General features: G+C 46.3%; 1 protein-coding gene across 1 annotated transcript; it reads left to right on the forward strand.

Moving 5' to 3' along the window:
• Positions 1–82: 82 nt before the first annotated feature.
• On the forward strand, positions 83–16,917 carry KHDRBS1 (KH RNA binding domain containing, signal transduction associated 1). The gene is made up of 9 exons (XM_034069441.1): positions 83–481; positions 6,660–6,787; positions 7,337–7,453; positions 8,477–8,623; positions 10,792–10,928; positions 11,765–11,987; positions 12,874–12,941; positions 13,197–13,255; positions 15,601–16,917. Exons 1-9 carry the CDS (start codon positions 148–150, stop codon positions 15,696–15,698), a joined length of 1,311 nt encoding a protein of 436 aa, XP_033925332.1. The 5' UTR covers positions 83–147; the 3' UTR covers positions 15,699–16,917.
• The last annotated feature ends 47 nt before the right edge of the window (positions 16,918–16,964 follow it).

Here is a 16,964-nt window from a genome sequence, read left to right on the forward strand (position 1 = left end):
GGCGCAGGTGCGGAGGCGCGCGGGTGGCGGCGCGGGAGTACGGGGGGGGGGGGGTGAGGCGTTGGGGTTTCCTGTGCGTCACTTCCGGCGCTGTCGCCGTGGCGGTCGGTGCGGCCGGACCGCTCTGCTCCGCCCCCTTCCCTGGCCATGCAGCGCCGCGATGACCCCGCCGCTCGTCTGGGCCGCGGGCCTGGCCCCGGCGCTGCCCGGCAAGGGCTGGGCCCGTCCCGGCGGCCGCCCCGCGGCGGGGGGGGCCGTGGGGCCGGGAGCGGGGCGCAGCCGCCGCCGCCGCTCCTGCAGTCCGGTGCCGCTGCGGCCGGTGCCTCTCCTGCACAGGCCCCCGCTGCCGGTACCCCCGCCCCGCTGCTGGCCGGGGGCGCTGCCAAAATGGAGCCCGAGAACAAGTACCTCCCCGAGCTGATGGCCGAGAAGGACAGCCTGGACCCGTCCTTCACGCACGCCATGCAGCTCCTCACCGCAGGTACGGGCGGGACCACCGGCGGTCGGCAGCTCCCTGTGTGGAGGGATGGGGGAGCGGGAGGTGCCCGATGCTGCCGGGGCATCGGCGGGGGGCGGCCGCTGCCCGACCCTGTCCACTGTGACCGCGAGGGTTTGAAGTTCAGACACCTCTTATTTAATGTCTGTTAGCCCTGTACTAACACGGATTACTGTGGCCTGGGCCGATGGAACGCAGAGCCAGAACTGTCTAAACATGGTGTGCGGTCGCGTTGGCCCCTTCCATCCCTGGGGAAAGAGGGGCCCAGAGAGCACTGTAAAACCCGGAGTTTCCCCATGCAGCGCCTGCTCGAGCCTGTGCGAGACGTGGTTTGTGATCTCTTTGGATTATCCATTCTGGTAACCTGTGTTAGAGCTTGTTTCGTGTTCCTGGTGAAGCTGAACAAGGAATGGAAATGGCAGCCTTTGTTCTGGGCCTGACTGGCTCCTCTCCTTCCCCATCACTCATGGCTCTGGTTTCTTCACATCTCCACGGAGCAGCGGCTGGTGCCTCTGCTGTGCAGATTCTGCTGCTTTGAGGCTCTGTGGCTAGCTTAAAATTGGGAATGAGTCAGAAAGGCTGCCGCTGACAACGTTATGTGCAGGTAGTGAGAGCTGGGAGGCACCCAGCGCAAGGATGTGAGCAGAGGTTTAATCTCCACATGAGCAGAGCGCTTAGCTGTTGCTTATTCTGCTTTTGAATTGGTCTGTTTTATTTTCTTAAGGTCTTTAAAGTGTATAAGTATTGTATTGCTGGTGCAGTGCTTGGGATTTTATTAGCTCCTCCTTTAACGTAGGAAACAATCCTTAGGAATCACTGCCTCCCATTGTGCGAGTAGCTGAGGTCTGTCATCGTGGGGACCTTGGCATCACTCGTTGACATCTGGTTTGACATCAATTTGCTATTTTTCATTGATGAAGCCCTTTAGCCAGCTGATGCTCAGGGTAATGCCTTCCAGAGAAATGAAACCTAAGGAGTTTGCTCATTCTGTGCAGAGCTGGGTTCTCAGCCCACCTAGTAAAGCTCTGGTCACTCGGGTGGTGTAATTTATGAGGGGTTGGGTTTTTTTTCATTACATTAAAAATTGCTTGTAGTAGACTGCAGCTTTGTGGGGCTTAACATTGATGATTGCAAGAGCTCCAGATGCTTCATGCTTGCTTTAGATGCTTGAAAAATTAGTGACCTTTAGGAGCATGCACAAGCAGCACAAATTCAGGATGGTCTGAGCAGGGAGCTCGTGAGAGAGAATCTGAGCTAAAACAGTGGGGTTTAGGTGACTGAATGACAGGTGACCCCAGACTGCTCTGGGCTGCTCAGAATTTCCCTTTGGTGATGTCGTGTTGGAGAAGCTGCTATAAAGCTTAGTTAGGAATTTAGGTCTGAGCCAAAGCACAACTTAAGCAAAATGACTTCCAGACAAAGAAGTGACTGCTTATTGAATGTCAGCAGTATTTCTATCCCAGTCTGTTTTCAGGAATGGAAGTCGCTTGTCCTGCCTGTGTCTGGGGGGAAACCCTGAGGAGCTCTGCCTTGAACCCTGGCAGTGTTCAAGGCCAGGTTGGATACAGGAGCTTGGAGCAAGCTGCAAGGTGGAAGGTGTGGAAGGTCCCTGTCTGTGACAGGGGTTGGAACTGGATGAGCTTTAAGGTCCCTTCCGATACAAACCGTTCTTTGATTCTATGAAATTAAGACTTCTTCTTTAAACACAACATGTAACAGAAGCCTCCAATACCTTTGTGGTTCTAAAGCTGCATTTCTAGAGACAAATAGCATTGTTGAGGAGCAAAGTGAAGGGCAGCACAGTGATGTCATACTGATTCCTGAGCAGTGCCCTGTGTGATGGAAAGGATTCTAAACAAACTGAAAACTGGGATTTCTTGCACCTTGGAATATGATCCATGTTTCCTCACTTGTGTTATTTGGGGTCTGTGTGATCTTCCATAGGAACAAAAATAACTTTTATTTTGGTTTATGTCCTCCATCTGCTGCAGGGAGAGCAGCAGGAGATGCTGATGCTTTGAAAGGCACAGTCCTCTCTTCCTGTGTGCCTTGGGAGGACAGGAGGTGGCCAGCAGTGTGTTAGCTAGCTAAGCCTAGGGGTGGGGGATTGTCCAAGTTCTTGTGGTCATCTTGACTATTTTTATTTCATGGAGAAACTGCAAGTGAAAAGAACTGGTAATTTCTGAGCTTCCTAAGCTGCAAACAGGTACTTGAGCTGTGTCATTCCACTAGCAAGGCTCCGTATAGCTGGAATCTAGTTGGTCCTTGCATTAAATGCATCCCTTTCCTTCCTCAGAGCTCACCCCTAGGCTCTCCCCCTGCCTCAGCTTGAGCCTGGTTCCTTTTCTTCCCCATGTCCCTGTGTTAGTGGCAGTTCCCTCCCTTCTCAGCAGTGCTGTTTGTGGGATCCCAGCATATGCACGTGTGTGTGTGTGGGGGGGGGGGTGTTGTGGCAGAAAGCGGGAGGGAAATAATGGGAAATGCCAAACCCTGCAGCTTCCACCCCTAAAGGAGTGCATCCCGGAGCAGGTCCCTGCTTCCTCTCCTGTCAAATCAAACCAGCTGGGGAGCAGTAGTGTAGGAGAGAGGTGGTTCTGCCTTCCTCCAGAGGCTCCCGTCCCTAAACTCTGGGGGTTTTCATGGGGTATTCCTGGGGTTTTTTGGGTGTGGGGTCAGTATACTGTTAATACTGATAATACTCTCAGTACTGTGAATAAACAGAATGGCTCTCTGCTTACAGAGCACAGATGTGCAGTGGAACAGTGTTTAATGTGGTTTTTATTAAGGAAGAGCTTGGGTTTAGATCAGGAGTAGCACTGTGGCTGCTTAGCCTCCTCCTTGCAAAACAGCGGTGTTACCAACCCCCTTTACCTACCCCTTAGGATTTCTTCTGAGACAATGCAATCACTGCCCCACATGAAGTCCTGGAAACCACTGCCACACATGCCGCCAGCCTGCTGCCATTCCCCGTGGCAAGAAGGTAACCTTCTGCTGCACCTCTGACACGGCTTTAAAATATCAGCACTGAAATGAGACATGCTTAATCCCTCCAGGTATCCGTACGCTTCTCCTTCCTATCAGTAAGTGGTCTGACAAACTGCTACCACTCATCAGTTCATTCAGTCCTGCTTCGTGTTGTATAGCCAGAATGCAGACAGATAACGCTGGAATCCAGAGCCGTAAGACATGCCACAAGTGGAATGTTTTCAGTCCTTCACAGCTATTTCCAGACTCAGAGTTTGCTCTGCAGGTGTGAAGGGAACTGCTGGGTCACCACACTGACCTGAACCACAAAACCTAGGAAGAACTTAGGGTCCTTGTGCTGTGCAGGGTTTCCCCTTCTCCTTTGTTTCATACCTGAGCTGGAGACGTGATGGTGGATCAGATGAGGTTTTTTAGCCAACAGTTGGTTATCTGTTGCCCTCACAGACCAGTTCCCAGTTCTGCCAGAAGGCAGAGTGCATCTGGCTGTGGGGTTGGTGGGAGCTGTGATTTGCTGCTTTGCAGAGCCTGACATCTGATTGTGTTGTAGTTGGACAAGGTAGAAGATGCCTCTAGGTACTTTAATTTACATCAAGAAAGGATGAGGGTGTTTTTATTGCTGACGTGGGCATAGAAAACGCTTCCTGTTAACAGCACAATGCATTTTTAGGAATTCATCCAGTGTTTTTGGAGAAACCGAACACTTGAGAAGTCACCATAGTGCATTACAGGGTCTAAAGCTGCTCCCAACCAGGGATAAGGCCACCAGAGCAATCTTCAGGTTCCAAATCCTGATTCTCCAATCTGTTCTTATAGCTAAAATTAAAACCTACATACAACTCCCCCCGGCAGCAGCTCTTTCTTATTTTATACATTTGCCAGTGCTTGAACTCTTGCTTGTATTGGTTTTTTTTTCCTTTTGAATAGTATCTTCAGAAAATCATCTCTTAAAGCAAAAACCAAACTTTTTCAAAGCACTTAGAGCTGGTAATTTATTTAACTAAGAATCATGGTAACACTTTGGTAACAGAGCCAAGATGCTTTTGCCAGTAGAAATAATGAAATTCAGGCACTTTTTTTGCCATAATTTTGCAACACAATCTCCAAGTTCCATGTTGAGAACCCAAAACTAAACCCCAGTATGTGTTACTGTGTCCAGAACTGGAAGGTTAACATATTGATCGTTGGATGATGTTTCCCCAAAGGTTTGGGATTTTTCTTGATGGCACATGTTGTTGCTTGACTTCCTTTTGGAAAGGTGCTACTGAGACCACTAGGCTGTGGGTACCTGTGCAGTCAGGAGGATGCTGTTATCCCATTATACCTATTTCTGTTTGGATGACATGAGAATATGACCAGGTGGATAATATGTCAAGTATCTGATACACCAAGTTGTAAACATGAACATTTAATCTAAAGTTTATTGTTTCTGACATGGGCAGAAGTTACAGGAAACACCAGATACTGAAATCCTACTGGAACCCGGGTGATGACTAAGTAAGCCTCAGTTTTGTCTTGCAGCTTTAATCCAGTTACAGGTGTAGTCTTGTGAAAGTGTCTCTCTTCTCCCAAGATGTGAGAATTTGTATTTAGAGCTCTCTCAACTCAGAAAAGGTATTTATCATTCTTGGATTCACCAATGAAATGGTGCCATTTAGGTTTAAGGCAGGGTCATGCTCCTCTCCTGATCAGCATCTGTCAATAGAAATTTGGGGTGGCTATGCATGGTGTGACCAGTTTTGGGTTTGGTTGGCCCAAAGAGTGTGTAATGGTTCATCAGTGATTTCAGGTTGTTAATAATGGATTGGCTTTAAATTTGTGGGAACTTATCTTCTGATTGTTGGCCAGTAAATAGATTTTGTACCTAAATGGACATTCCTGGAAAAAAAAAAAGCCAGTCAGCTCTGGGCTGCAGGCTTTGGGGAGATGGATGTCCTGCACCAGGGAAGCTGTGTTAATGACTATAGAACCTGTGCTAGAAATGCCTGCCTCGTAGATGGATCCATCATCTTCTCCATGTGGGTTGTCTTTTGAGGTGATCATCTCCTGTCATCTCCATGTGAGTTTAATTTCTAGCTGGATTTGAGAAGGTGTTTGTGTGCTAGTTCCCAGTTGGCCTGCCTTGACCATCTGCTTCCAGGTTATTTGGTCTTTGTTCCCCTCAGGCCGCAGCATGCTTTCAGTTCAGTGCTTTTCCAAGACCCCGGAATTCACAATATACAATTAAAGATCAGAATCTTGAGAGACAAACATTTGTTCTTGCATTGCCTGACAGGAGAGACTGAGCTGAGCTCTGAGGCACAAGCTGTTCCCTGTGAGGGTGCTGAGGCGCTGGCACAGGGTGCCCAGAGAAGCTGTGGCTGCCCCATCCCTGGCAGTGCTCAAGGCCAGGTTGGACACAGGGGCTTGGAGCAGCTGCTCCAGTGGAAGGGGTCCCTGCCTGTGGCAGGGGTTGGAGCTGGAGGAGCTTTGAGGTCCCTTCCCACCCAAACCAGTTAAGGACTTGACACTCACTTTTACAGCTGTATGCCTGAGGCTCACAACCAACTTATGAATTGGGTGTTCAGAATTCATTTAATGAAATGGGGCTTATAAGAATGTCCTAAACCAGACCACACTCTAGTGTGTCATGCATTAGGCTTCTGTTTATTAGAAATGCTTGCAACTCACCAGAACTCCATGTGTATGGTGGCACCACTCATTAAATTACAGGTTTAAAATAGTGCATCAGCTTGAATGATAAGAACTTCCTTGGTTTGCCGCTGGCTGCTGTGTTACAGCCTGTGTAACACATAGTGCAGCTGGTGTCCTTGGAGGTTTGGGTGTCTGCATGGGTTACTGCATATGTGGTGGAGGTGTGAGGCTGGGCACTGACAGAGGAAGGCCCAGCAGAAGTGACCCACAGAACTGTGTGTAGTTTCCTACTCTGATGTGTTGAAGTTATTTGTAGGGTATTCTCTGCTGTTCTTTCTTAGGTTTATTCCTTACCCCATTATTGGCCTTCTGGAGCCCCTAGGTGTGAAGGGAGGAAGAGGCTAGCACTGTCTGTACAGACTCCATCAATACAATTCTGAGTGTTCATGTATTCATAGAGAATGAGGGTGGTCTGTCCTGTCATAATTCCAACTCTAAATGATGCTTGTTTGAGGAATATAAGCAGCCCTATTTTTATCTTGTTTAGAAATTGAAAAAATTCAGAAGGGTGAAACAACAAAGAAGGATGATGAGGAGAACTACCTGGATTTATTTTCCCACAAGAATATGAAACTGAAAGAACGAGTTCTGATACCTGTCAAACAGTACCCCAAGGTGAGGGCCAGAAAACAGCTTACTGAATCTCTGTGATTTGCTTGTTTTCTATGAATTGTATGGCTGACTTTTGGAGATAGGAGCTGTCAAAGCGTCACCAGGATTGTGCCATTGTTCCATTATTGCTATGGATCTTTTCCTATGCAAGCGTGCAGGGTCTTATGTCTAATATATTGCGTTTCTAGAATGCCTTGGGATAAAGCTAAATGGTGATGCATAGTAGATATTTTATTATGAGAATAGACACTGATATGTGGAGCTTTTTGGCTTACAGTTAAGAACTCATTTAACTCTTCAGATTTGCTGCCTGTAAAACTGCTGGAGAGTAGATGTTAGAATTAAACACTTTACATGAGCTGATTTAGCTTGATTTTCTGGTGGAGCATTATGTCATGAACAGAATGTTCTGGAACTTAAATTCTCCTGTGCAGTTTTTGGTGAGGTGCAGAGAAGAAGAGCGGTTAATTTTCTTGTCAGCCAGCATAACATTCAGAAGAGCTTTTGTTACTGAGCTCTGGAGCTAAGGTTTGTTTAATTCTTCATTTACAGTTCAACTTTGTTGGAAAGATTCTGGGACCTCAAGGCAATACCATCAAGAGGCTTCAGGAAGAAACTGGTGCTAAAATATCTGTCCTAGGGAAGGGTTCAATGCGAGATAAAGCAAAGGTAAGGGCATCACCCTTGAAAGCATGTACACATTAATACCTTTCATATGGCCGTGAGGCATAGTGCTTTTCAAAGCATTTCATAAAACATGAAACCATTAAAACCCATAAGCAAAGGCAGTCAGAAGTCCCCGTGTTGAGGAAGTCACGTTTCCTAAAGCATTCAGGTGCTTATTGGAAGCAGTCTTGGATGGGGCAGAAGCATGAGATGTGTTTTCTTTCTGAACGTGACTTTGAGACCAGTCATCTTTTCATTCCCTGTGCCCTTGGATGCAGAGATAGTTCATTTCAAAGGTGAAGTACCAAGTTCATAAAACAGGAATTAATCCCAGCTGCTCTGACAAGTCATTCACAAAGGGAATATTTTTCACCTCCAGGAAATAAATAGAATAAAAATCCTTTTTCCAGCGGTTCCCTCTGAAATCCTGAGATTCCAGAGGTTCACTGAAGATGCAGAATGTTCCAGGGACTCTTTACTGCATCACAAAGTGCCAAGAGGGGTTTTTTTTTCTTCCTGCTTATTCCTAAAACTGACCCAGCTCTTGACAGAGCTGTAACTTAATTCAGCTTTTTACTTTAGCAGCACAAAGAGCTTTTCTGCTTCTAGCTTACTTGTAGCTTCTTCAAACCATCTGAATAACACAGATGTCTGAAAGGCAAGTTAAAGAGCAAGCTTGTGTTGTTAGATGGTAAAGAGCACCTTGGGCAGAAAGGTGGTGTGGGAGAGGAAGAGCACAGCTTGTATATGCCTAATCTGGGGGAAAAAAGGAGCTGACATTGCTGTGCTAGCAAAAATATCAGTCACCTGCAAAGGCAGCTGTAAAGAGATGGAAGGTGTAAATTGTGTGTGGCTTTTTATAGATCTCTATGCTCATATCCATTCTGTGTTACCATGATCTGTGTCCAGACATGACCAAAATGCTTTGACAGACATCTCCTGCTAAGGCTTAGAAGACAGGTAAAAGAAAAATAATTTCTCTCTATCTTACTTAGCTTTGGGAATCTCTCATCTGCTTTGTTTCAGGAGGAAGAACTGCGTAAAGGGGGAGATCCTAAATATGCTCATCTAAACATGGATTTGCATGTCTTCATTGAGGTTTTTGGCCCCCCCTGTGAAGCATACGCTCTGATGGCTCACGCCATGGAAGAAGTCAAGAAGTTCCTCGTTCCAGTATGTATACTGGTGTTCTTTTCTTTTTGAAGGAGGTAGATGGGTTGTGACTCTGGCTATAAAGATGGGTTAAGGTCTGCACAGTATAAGGCTCATGCTACATCAGTTGGTGTCATTGAAGAGCCCTGGAGAATTAAAGTGTTTGTGTGGCATTTGAAGATTACCCCATTAATCTTGCATGAAGGCGTGTATCATTCCTCTAACCACAATTGTAAAGACATACACTTACAGAGCAGTTGTTTAGAACACTTGGAATAGCTATTTCTCTCCCAGGACTAGCTCTGGACCCTGGTGTGGGTATCAGTTTTAGCAGGAGGATTAAGTTTAGCCATGCCTGGCATGGAGTCTTGACTGGCTTCCTCTGAATTGAGGCTGTAGTGTAGAAATCTGGCTAGAAAACTTCATTGGTCAGATGAGAAACTAAGTACAGAGGTGTTTGCTCTACCCTTAAGGGGAGGCGAGAGGATGAGGAGGGTGACTGCCCAGGCAGCTGGGTATTGGTATTCAATGCTGTAGTTGTTTTGTGAGACAAAACTGTCAAATCAGTATTTCTCCTGTTTTAAATGCAAGTCATATGAAGGAACCTCTAATTTTGCTACCCAGGCATTTATACGGATGACACTTGTCGGTTTGGGGATGTCTTTTACTGGTGGACCTTGTAAGACTTTTGTGGTCAGTTTTGTGCCAGTATATAATGCAAAAGTGCTAGAGTATTGCCTCCAAGAACTGCAGAGCTTGGAGGAGTCTTTCATGTATTAAAATGATAATGTTGCTCATTAAATTAGGATAAAATACAATGGGGAAAGAAGCAGGTAGTACTCCCTTTGTTCGTTATCCTTTGTGTCTGGCTTGCTCAGCCTGTAACTCAGACATGTAAGGGAATATAAGGGGAAACTTCTTCCGTGTGAGGGTGCTGAGGCGCTGGCACAGGGTGCCCTGAGAAGCTGTGGCTGCCCCATCCCTGGCAGTGCTCAAGGCCAGGTTGGACACAGGGGCTTGGAGCAGCTGCTCCAGTGGAAGGGGTCCCTGCCCGTGGCAGGGTTGGAGCTGGAGGAGCTTTAAGGCCCCTTCGAACACAAACCAGTCTGGGGTCTGAATGTCAACCTCTGGTGCTGCTCTGTAGCTGTGCTTGGAGAGCTCAGATGTGCTGCCTGAAACACCAGGGGCAGTTGGAACCCAAGAACTGCGGGCAGTGGGGAAGAAGGAACAAAAAGCTTGTGGGTACTGTGTGATTTTTATGAGTGACACAGAGAGGAGAGAGATCACTATGTGAAGTGTCTTTGAAGGAAAGAGGTCATCTTCAAGGAGCCCCTGGGATGTACAAAACCTCAGCTCGCTAAAGCAAGTGTGCTCCTTGCTATTTAAAGTGTCTTAAGTACTGCTGCCTTCAGACAACGTGTGAAACTTGTGAGAATTGACAGAGAAGTCATTATGGAAGCCAGCAGTGCTGTGAAGACACATCTGGTAGGAGACTCCTTGCTCTGTGGTGTTGCCATGGCACTGTGAAGATCCCTGGTGCAAGGCTCAGCCTGCCTGTGTGTTGAGATGTGGCATATGATGACTTGTGCAGGGTCATCAGGCATCTGTGCTAATTCCAGGAGCTACATCCCCCAGGGTATTAAATGCACAGAGCCAGAAACATGCTGCATTCCTAAGAATTTGAAAAGACAGCCTGGATTTGTACATGGGTGTTTGCTCTTTGTCAGGCTGCGTCTTACCCAGTTCCTTTAGTGTGTCGGGATTGCAGCAAGGTGTTGTTACCTCACATGGGCTCATTGCCAGTCACTCCTTAAATGTAAGGTGCTTGAGGTGAGATATGTCTTGCATGACTTCACCTCTGAACTCCACAGTGCTTGCAAATAAATCTTGCTGACATCCCTGGGATGCTGAGCATCACATAGCTCCAGAACTGCTGTGAGAGGCCCTCTTCCCTGGGAGCAGTGGTTGGGCTCACTGCAGCTCTTCAGTCTGTGCAGGTCATGTGCACTCCTGGCCAGTTTGGAGGAAGCTGTAGTTGTGCACTGCTGATCACATCCCAGTAAAACTAACCCATGGATTTTCATTTAGGACTATGAGGTTGTTTTATTCCAGCATGGTAGCCTGTGATATCCAGGAGCACAGACTGGCTAGTTAGCTGTTCTCTGGAGTTCATTCTTTCCCCTTTTTAGGATATGATGGATGATATCTGTCAGGAGCAATTCTTGGAGCTCTCCTATCTGAATGGTGTACCAGACCCAGCCCGAGGCCGAGGAGTCCCTGTGAGGGGAAGGGGAGCAGCTCCACCACCACCTCCACCTGTCCCAAGGTATCTTTCCCAAAGCACAAGATGTGGAAACGCTGCATCTTGCTCAAGAGTTGTCCTGCCAGATGAGGTTAATGCACATCAGCTGTTAGCTGGACAGTGGCTTTTCCAAGGCTCTCTGACCTTGTGTTGCAGGCTTGCTTTTGGCAAATTGGCATTAAATGTTTTGTGGTTTGAGATGTGATCAAGCACAGTGGGTATCTTTTATATTGATATCTGAAATCAGTAGCTTCATAAAGTAACCTTTCAAAACCAGGTGTACAGTCATGTGTAGATGGATGTTGTGTGTGCTTCTGTAGCCTTCAGCAGAAAAAGCATTTTCAGTTTAAACTGACCATCTTTTGAAAGCTACAGCATTATTCTGTCATTGCTGTCAAGGCATGGGGATAAATTGGTGATAAAACTGTTACTAGAGTTCTTGCTTCACTACCTGTTTCATGAAGGGGAAGTCTTTGCTTCTGAGTGTTTAGCCCAGAAGTGCCCCTGCTCATGTCATCATTGATCTGTAACTTCTGGAGGTCTGGCAGTCATTGCAGGTTAATGGCAGACGCTTGTTTAAAATGAACTCTGAGAGATTACTTGCCCAAAGCTCTGTATCAGATTTATTTCACTGTCTGACCACATCTAATACAGTAGAGTTCCCATCCCAGGAGTTTTTGTAAATCCAGCAGTAACATAACAGTTGTTGTGCTAAAGAAGTCATAGTTTGGTTAATGGTAACTGTTTATTCATTTATCAAGCTAGTGCATTTTAAAGCAGGTCTAGGAAGCACATGTGCTGCCCTCAGCATCCAGCACTTGAGCTGTAGCTCTTCACAATCCTTCTCATCTCCTTCCCAGGGGACGCGGGGTTGGTGTCCCCCCCCCTCCTCCTCCTCCTCGGGGGGCCCTGGTGCGAGGAGCCCCAGTGCGGGGTGCCATTGCCCGGGGAGCTGCTGTAGCCCGTGGGGTGCCTCCCCCCCCAGCAGTACGGGGGGCACCTGCACCCAGAGCACGAGCAGCCGGCATTCAGAGAATACCGCTTCCTCCTCCTCCTCCCACACCAGAAGCCTATGAGGAATATGTGAGTAACTCTATATCTTTGGTTTAATTCCAACTTAGCTGACCATGTATCAGATGCTCCACATTATTGAAATAAGGGCTAAGATTGCTCTGGAGGCACGACCAGCAGCACAAGTGTTGGTATGGGGCTGGGTGACCTGCTTTGTGTCTTACTCCTCAAAGGAGGGAGCTGCTCGCATCCAAAATACATGGTTTTGGTACAGCAGAAATGTACCCCTAAGGCTGACGTTGGCCAACTGTCAGTGCATGGTAAAAAACTACATCACGAAGATTGATGTAGTTCACATTCTGCAAGGGAACTCTTTAAGGAAGAAACACCAAAGATTTCCTGCTTCCCCTAAAATCCTGAGAGTATATATGTGAATGATCATGGTGATGTTTCATGTAATGTAACTAAGCATCACCCTCCCACCAGTCTTCTCTTGGCATCTGTGCTCTCAGTATGCTAAAGGGCAAAAAAGGTTTGGATGCACAGTAGCATTTTTGGGAATCATCACAAATATTCATGCATCTAAAAAGCCTGTTTATCCTTTCAGTTGAACTTAATTTTTCCACTGAAACTAGTCAGAAGTCATTAGGTTGGGTTTGTCTACCTGTGGTTTTAACAGCACAACTACAGGCTTCCTGGCATGTGGATTTGTAGCACACACAAACTGCAACCTTGGATGTGTAAATGACTTTCAAATGCGTTGTAAATATTAGTGTGGTTCATTCCTCTGAAGCCAGAGGACACAAGCAGAACTGTCTTATGACTGAGCCCCTTCCCTGCAGCAGGCAAGGATTCACAGGTGCCCCTGAAAGTTGAATTCAGTTTTGCCATTACTCTTGGTCAGGCATTAACCTCCAGTCCTTCCATTAACACTGTTTTACATCATCATCCATTTCAGGGCTATGATGATGCATATGCAGACCAGAGCTATGAGGGGTATGAAGGCTACTACGGCCAGGGCCAAGGGTAAGTCTGCTTGTCTCTTGTCTGTTACTGAGCAAGTTATGCATGGTCCTCTCTTTCTGTTTTCTTTTAAGGGAATGGAAGCACTCAGTTCAGAGTTTGAGCTGTAGGGAAGGTGCCCTGTTCTGCTGAAACCCAGGAGAGCCTGGGGCATGATTCTGGGAGTGACATTGAGCATCTTTTGCTTTTCAAGTGTTTGTGCAAGTTGTGTCAGTTTGATTTGAGCACTGTATGTAACCAACACAATTACTCTTCCAGGGACACAGAATACTATGATTATGGACACGGGGAGGCACAGGAAACCTATGAAGCTTATGGTATGTCTGGGAATACTGTTCTCTTGACAGGGAAGGGGCTGCACATAGCTGGAAATTGCCTGCAGCAGTTGCACATAGTTGGGAATTGCTTGTGGTCAGCCAGCTGTTTTCTGATGCCATTCCATTCTCTAAGCAAAACCTCACAGAGGAGAACCTCAAGTAGTTTTCATGGTAGGATATTTATGCCTTACAGATTATCCAGGTCTGAACAAGCAGAGGCACCCTGTGGATTTTAGATCCTTATCTAAGTGGGTTGTCTCAAAGATGATGCTTTCAAAATTCTGTGTTTTAACCATGGAAATATTTTTTAATTTCCTTATAGCTTTAGAATATTTTAAGAGCTCTGGATTTCCACCCACAGCACTGCTTCTGATGCAGTCTGCTTTCACAGATTGTATTTTGTTGAGTTGGATGAGTGCATGGTTCCATCTGCTTCCTTATCCTCAAAAACCCGCTGGCTGATACTGACTGCATAGACACTTGATTGAAAAATGGATTTAAATGTCATCTGAAGGCCTCCCTTTGACTGGGTGAAATGATTTTGGTCAATATGACTTTTAAGTAGTCTATGAAGTTTAGCTAAGTGCATAAAGCTGTCAATTTAGGCTAGACTGGGGGCAGGGGGAGGCCGGTTTAACCACAACTGTACATCACCAGCTGTCAAAAAGAATAAGCCTTATATCTGAGGTGCTGGCAATGAAGGACTGGGTGACAACTGCATTTTTGTTTAAGTTAGTTCATATATCCAAGCTTATGAATGGCATCTGCATGTGGCAGTGAGTAAGATGCATTTTCCTCTTTCTATAAACAAGTTATGAAAGCCACATGGCAAGCTGCTTAATGGCATGGAAATAGGCTGTGTTGTAAACAGAACCCTTTAGCAAAGCATCAGCCTGGAGGCTTCAGTGAATGCAGGTAGTGAGGGTAATGATCAGCTGGAGGGGATTTCTGGGATCCTTGGGAATCCCCTGTCATGTATTAGGGAAGCAGATTTGTTAATGAGGTGACTGTTTCCTGCCCCAGGGCATTCCTTGCTCTGGACTTAAGTTGTGTGAAGTTCAAATTCAGGTGCCTATCAGGGATGTGTTCCCAGTCTTTTCCAGTCTGAGATGCATTTCAATAGAGAGCTGCTGTCAGGAGCTCCTGTCCTGCCTTCAGTGCCTGGGTTTGTTGCCTGTGTGTAGTCACACAGTACAAAGAGGCTTTTGTGCCTCCTACTTGGTAGGGGAGCGGTGGTGCTGCCTGGGGTGTGATGGCCAAAATGCTCACTGTACACTTGGTGTCAGGTTGCCACAGCTAATCTGTTTATCCACAGTCATTTCCTTTGGTCTCTGCTTTCATAAAAATAGAATTAGAGAAATAAATTGTTGAGCCAGGCTGGAGAACTCTGAGAAAATGGGGACGTGTTCTGAGGGGGTAGGACCCAGCTTGGCTGGCATCAGGCTTCATACACTTGGTTTCATAAACCAGGGACCCTGGAGAGAATGGCAGGCATGCAAGTGTGAATGTTGCAAGCACAAGCCATAACAAAAGCTGAACTTTGATATCTGAGGCTTGAGGGAGCTCAGAGACAATGGGACATGAACTTCACTTGCTTGAGCTGTGTGCAGCAGGAGGGTTGGGGCTGTCCTGGCAAGTGCTTTGTCCATCAGCAGTGAACAGTACAGCGAGCAGATGCTCTCCTGTATTTGTGGAGGGGAAGGAACAGCATGTCACAGTCAGAAAGCAGACTGATGTCTGGAAGTTGTCCTGTCTTACAGCAGCATAGGGACTTAATTATTCTGGCACAGTTATCCAGGAGCTGTCCTACCTGGTACCTGGGAAAGAGGGAGGTGCTACCAGCAGCTGTCCCCCCAGGTTAGAGATGCTGCTGGCCACCAGCCTGAGGGGCTGTGGCTGTTGCCACCTTTGCCACAGCCAGCTGCCAGTGCTCCCTGTGAGTTTGCTTTGGCTCTGCTGGAGTTAATGACCTCTAAAAGGCACTCGGTTTGTCCAGATTGGTGCTGAGCCGTGCTGTCATGGCTGCAGGCTTCCCAGGATCCCACACAAGTGCCCTTTTCCCCATAGTGTCAGAAGGAATGTGGTTTAGTGCTGGACTTGGCAGTGCTGGGTTAGTGGTTGGACTCAGTCTTAAGGCTCCTTTCCAACCTGAATGATTTTTGTGTGCTGTGAACGAGAGGTTTTGGTGGAGCACAGGGTACTTTGCAGACCAATGTTGGGATGAAACCACCCTGAAGATGCCTCATGCTGCTGCATCGACTCTGTCCATCCAGCACCACAGCTCCCTCCATGCCCTTGCCTCACAGCCCTCCACCATCCTTGACATATCCCTCTCTTTTCCACAGGGCAAGATGACTGGAATGGAGCCAGGCCCTCCCTGAAGGCCCCGCCAGCCAGGACAGTGAAGGGGGCCTACAGAGAGCACCCATACGGACGTTATTAAAACACAAACATGAGGGAAAAATATGAGTTATGAGCAAACAGTTGTTACTGATTCTTGTATCTCCCGGGATTCCCGTTGCTTTACCCACACCAGACAAGTAATTGTCTAACTGTTTTTCTTCGTGGCCCTTTTTCTCCCACTCCATCCTCACCCTGCATTCTGGCTTCTGTACGTAGTACTTTAAAACGAGTTGAATAGATTTAGAGGAGCGACTTTCAGTTCTTTTTGTTTTGTCCTTTTTTTAAGTGTGTAGGTGGCTTTTCTTCCTTTGTTGTGTAGCTAAAACACAAACTGTACCTTTTTTTTAAGAAAAGGAAAAAAGTTGAGTTAAAAATGTTAGTTTCAGAGTGACATGCTGTGCTTAGCAGTTCTGAAATCAAGGGTTTGTTAACCTTCAGTTTGGTTTTAAGGAACCCATAAAAGTTGTAGTTGCAGAATCCCAAAGTAGGCTACATTTCAAAATTCAGGGCTGTTTTTAAGAGCTAATAGCATAATGTAACGGTAGTAGCTGCCGCCATTTAAAAGTAACCTCAGATGTCAGACTTTCCTTAAACGCAGATTGCTGGTGAATCCTAAGTTTAAATTTTAATATGAAGGATCCTCAAACAAATTAAATAGTTGGGATTTTTTAATTATTAATTTATTTTAAGATAATTGACTTAAAAAAAACAAAAACAAAACAAAAAACCAAATTAGGTTTATAAAATTGACTTTTCTTATGTGGGTTTTGAAATCTAGCCCCGAACATGCAGTGTTGAGAGATGCTTGGGAAGCAGATTTTCCAGTGTAAAGGGGTTCTTGGTTTGGTTCTGTATGAAGAACTTGGAAGGGAAAACTGAATCAAAGCATGGATCTAATTGCCCAGTGTTTGATTGGAAAGCAGAGTAAAGCTGCCATTTTATTCTTCTAGTTCTTGGGGCAGATAAATCAGCTCTAGTTTAAAACCAATATAAGTGTTGGTGTTAGCGATCCATTGCCTTGTTCAAGTGTATCTCAACACTAGCTTTGCATAAAAAGGGACACTGCAGCTGAAAAAAAAAACAGAGGAAAAACTTCACTTTGTACATAGGATAAAGTCCTAATTGGATTTGTACACTGTCCTCCCACTCTGTTCCTGAGATTAAATGCTACATGTGTAAGTCTGCCTAACTAGGTAGCTAAAACTTGTCAAAATGTCTGCCTCAGTTTGTCAATAAAGTTTAGTCCTTTTTTAATCAAAGTAAATGTGATGAATTGTCATTTTTTGGTTGAGAGCTAAAATAGCTA

This window comes from Melopsittacus undulatus, chromosome 14, assembly GCF_012275295.1.
Source record: "Melopsittacus undulatus isolate bMelUnd1 chromosome 14, bMelUnd1.mat.Z, whole genome shotgun sequence".
In the NCBI taxonomy this organism is placed as follows: domain Eukaryota; kingdom Metazoa; phylum Chordata; class Aves; order Psittaciformes; family Psittaculidae; genus Melopsittacus; species Melopsittacus undulatus.

Excerpts from the sequence above, each read along its gene's own strand:
- KHDRBS1 (XM_034069441.1), top strand. The coding sequence starts at position 148 with ATGCAGCGCCGCGATGACCCCGCCGCTCGTCTGGGCCGCGGGCCTGGC. Across the intron at positions 7,454-8,476 it reads CAATGCGAGATAAAGCAAAG|GAGGAAGAACTGCGTAAAGG; the intron begins GTAAGGGCATCA and ends GCTTTGTTTCAG. Across the intron at positions 10,929-11,764 it reads CCACCTCCACCTGTCCCAAG|GGGACGCGGGGTTGGTGTCC; the intron begins GTATCTTTCCCA and ends TCTCCTTCCCAG.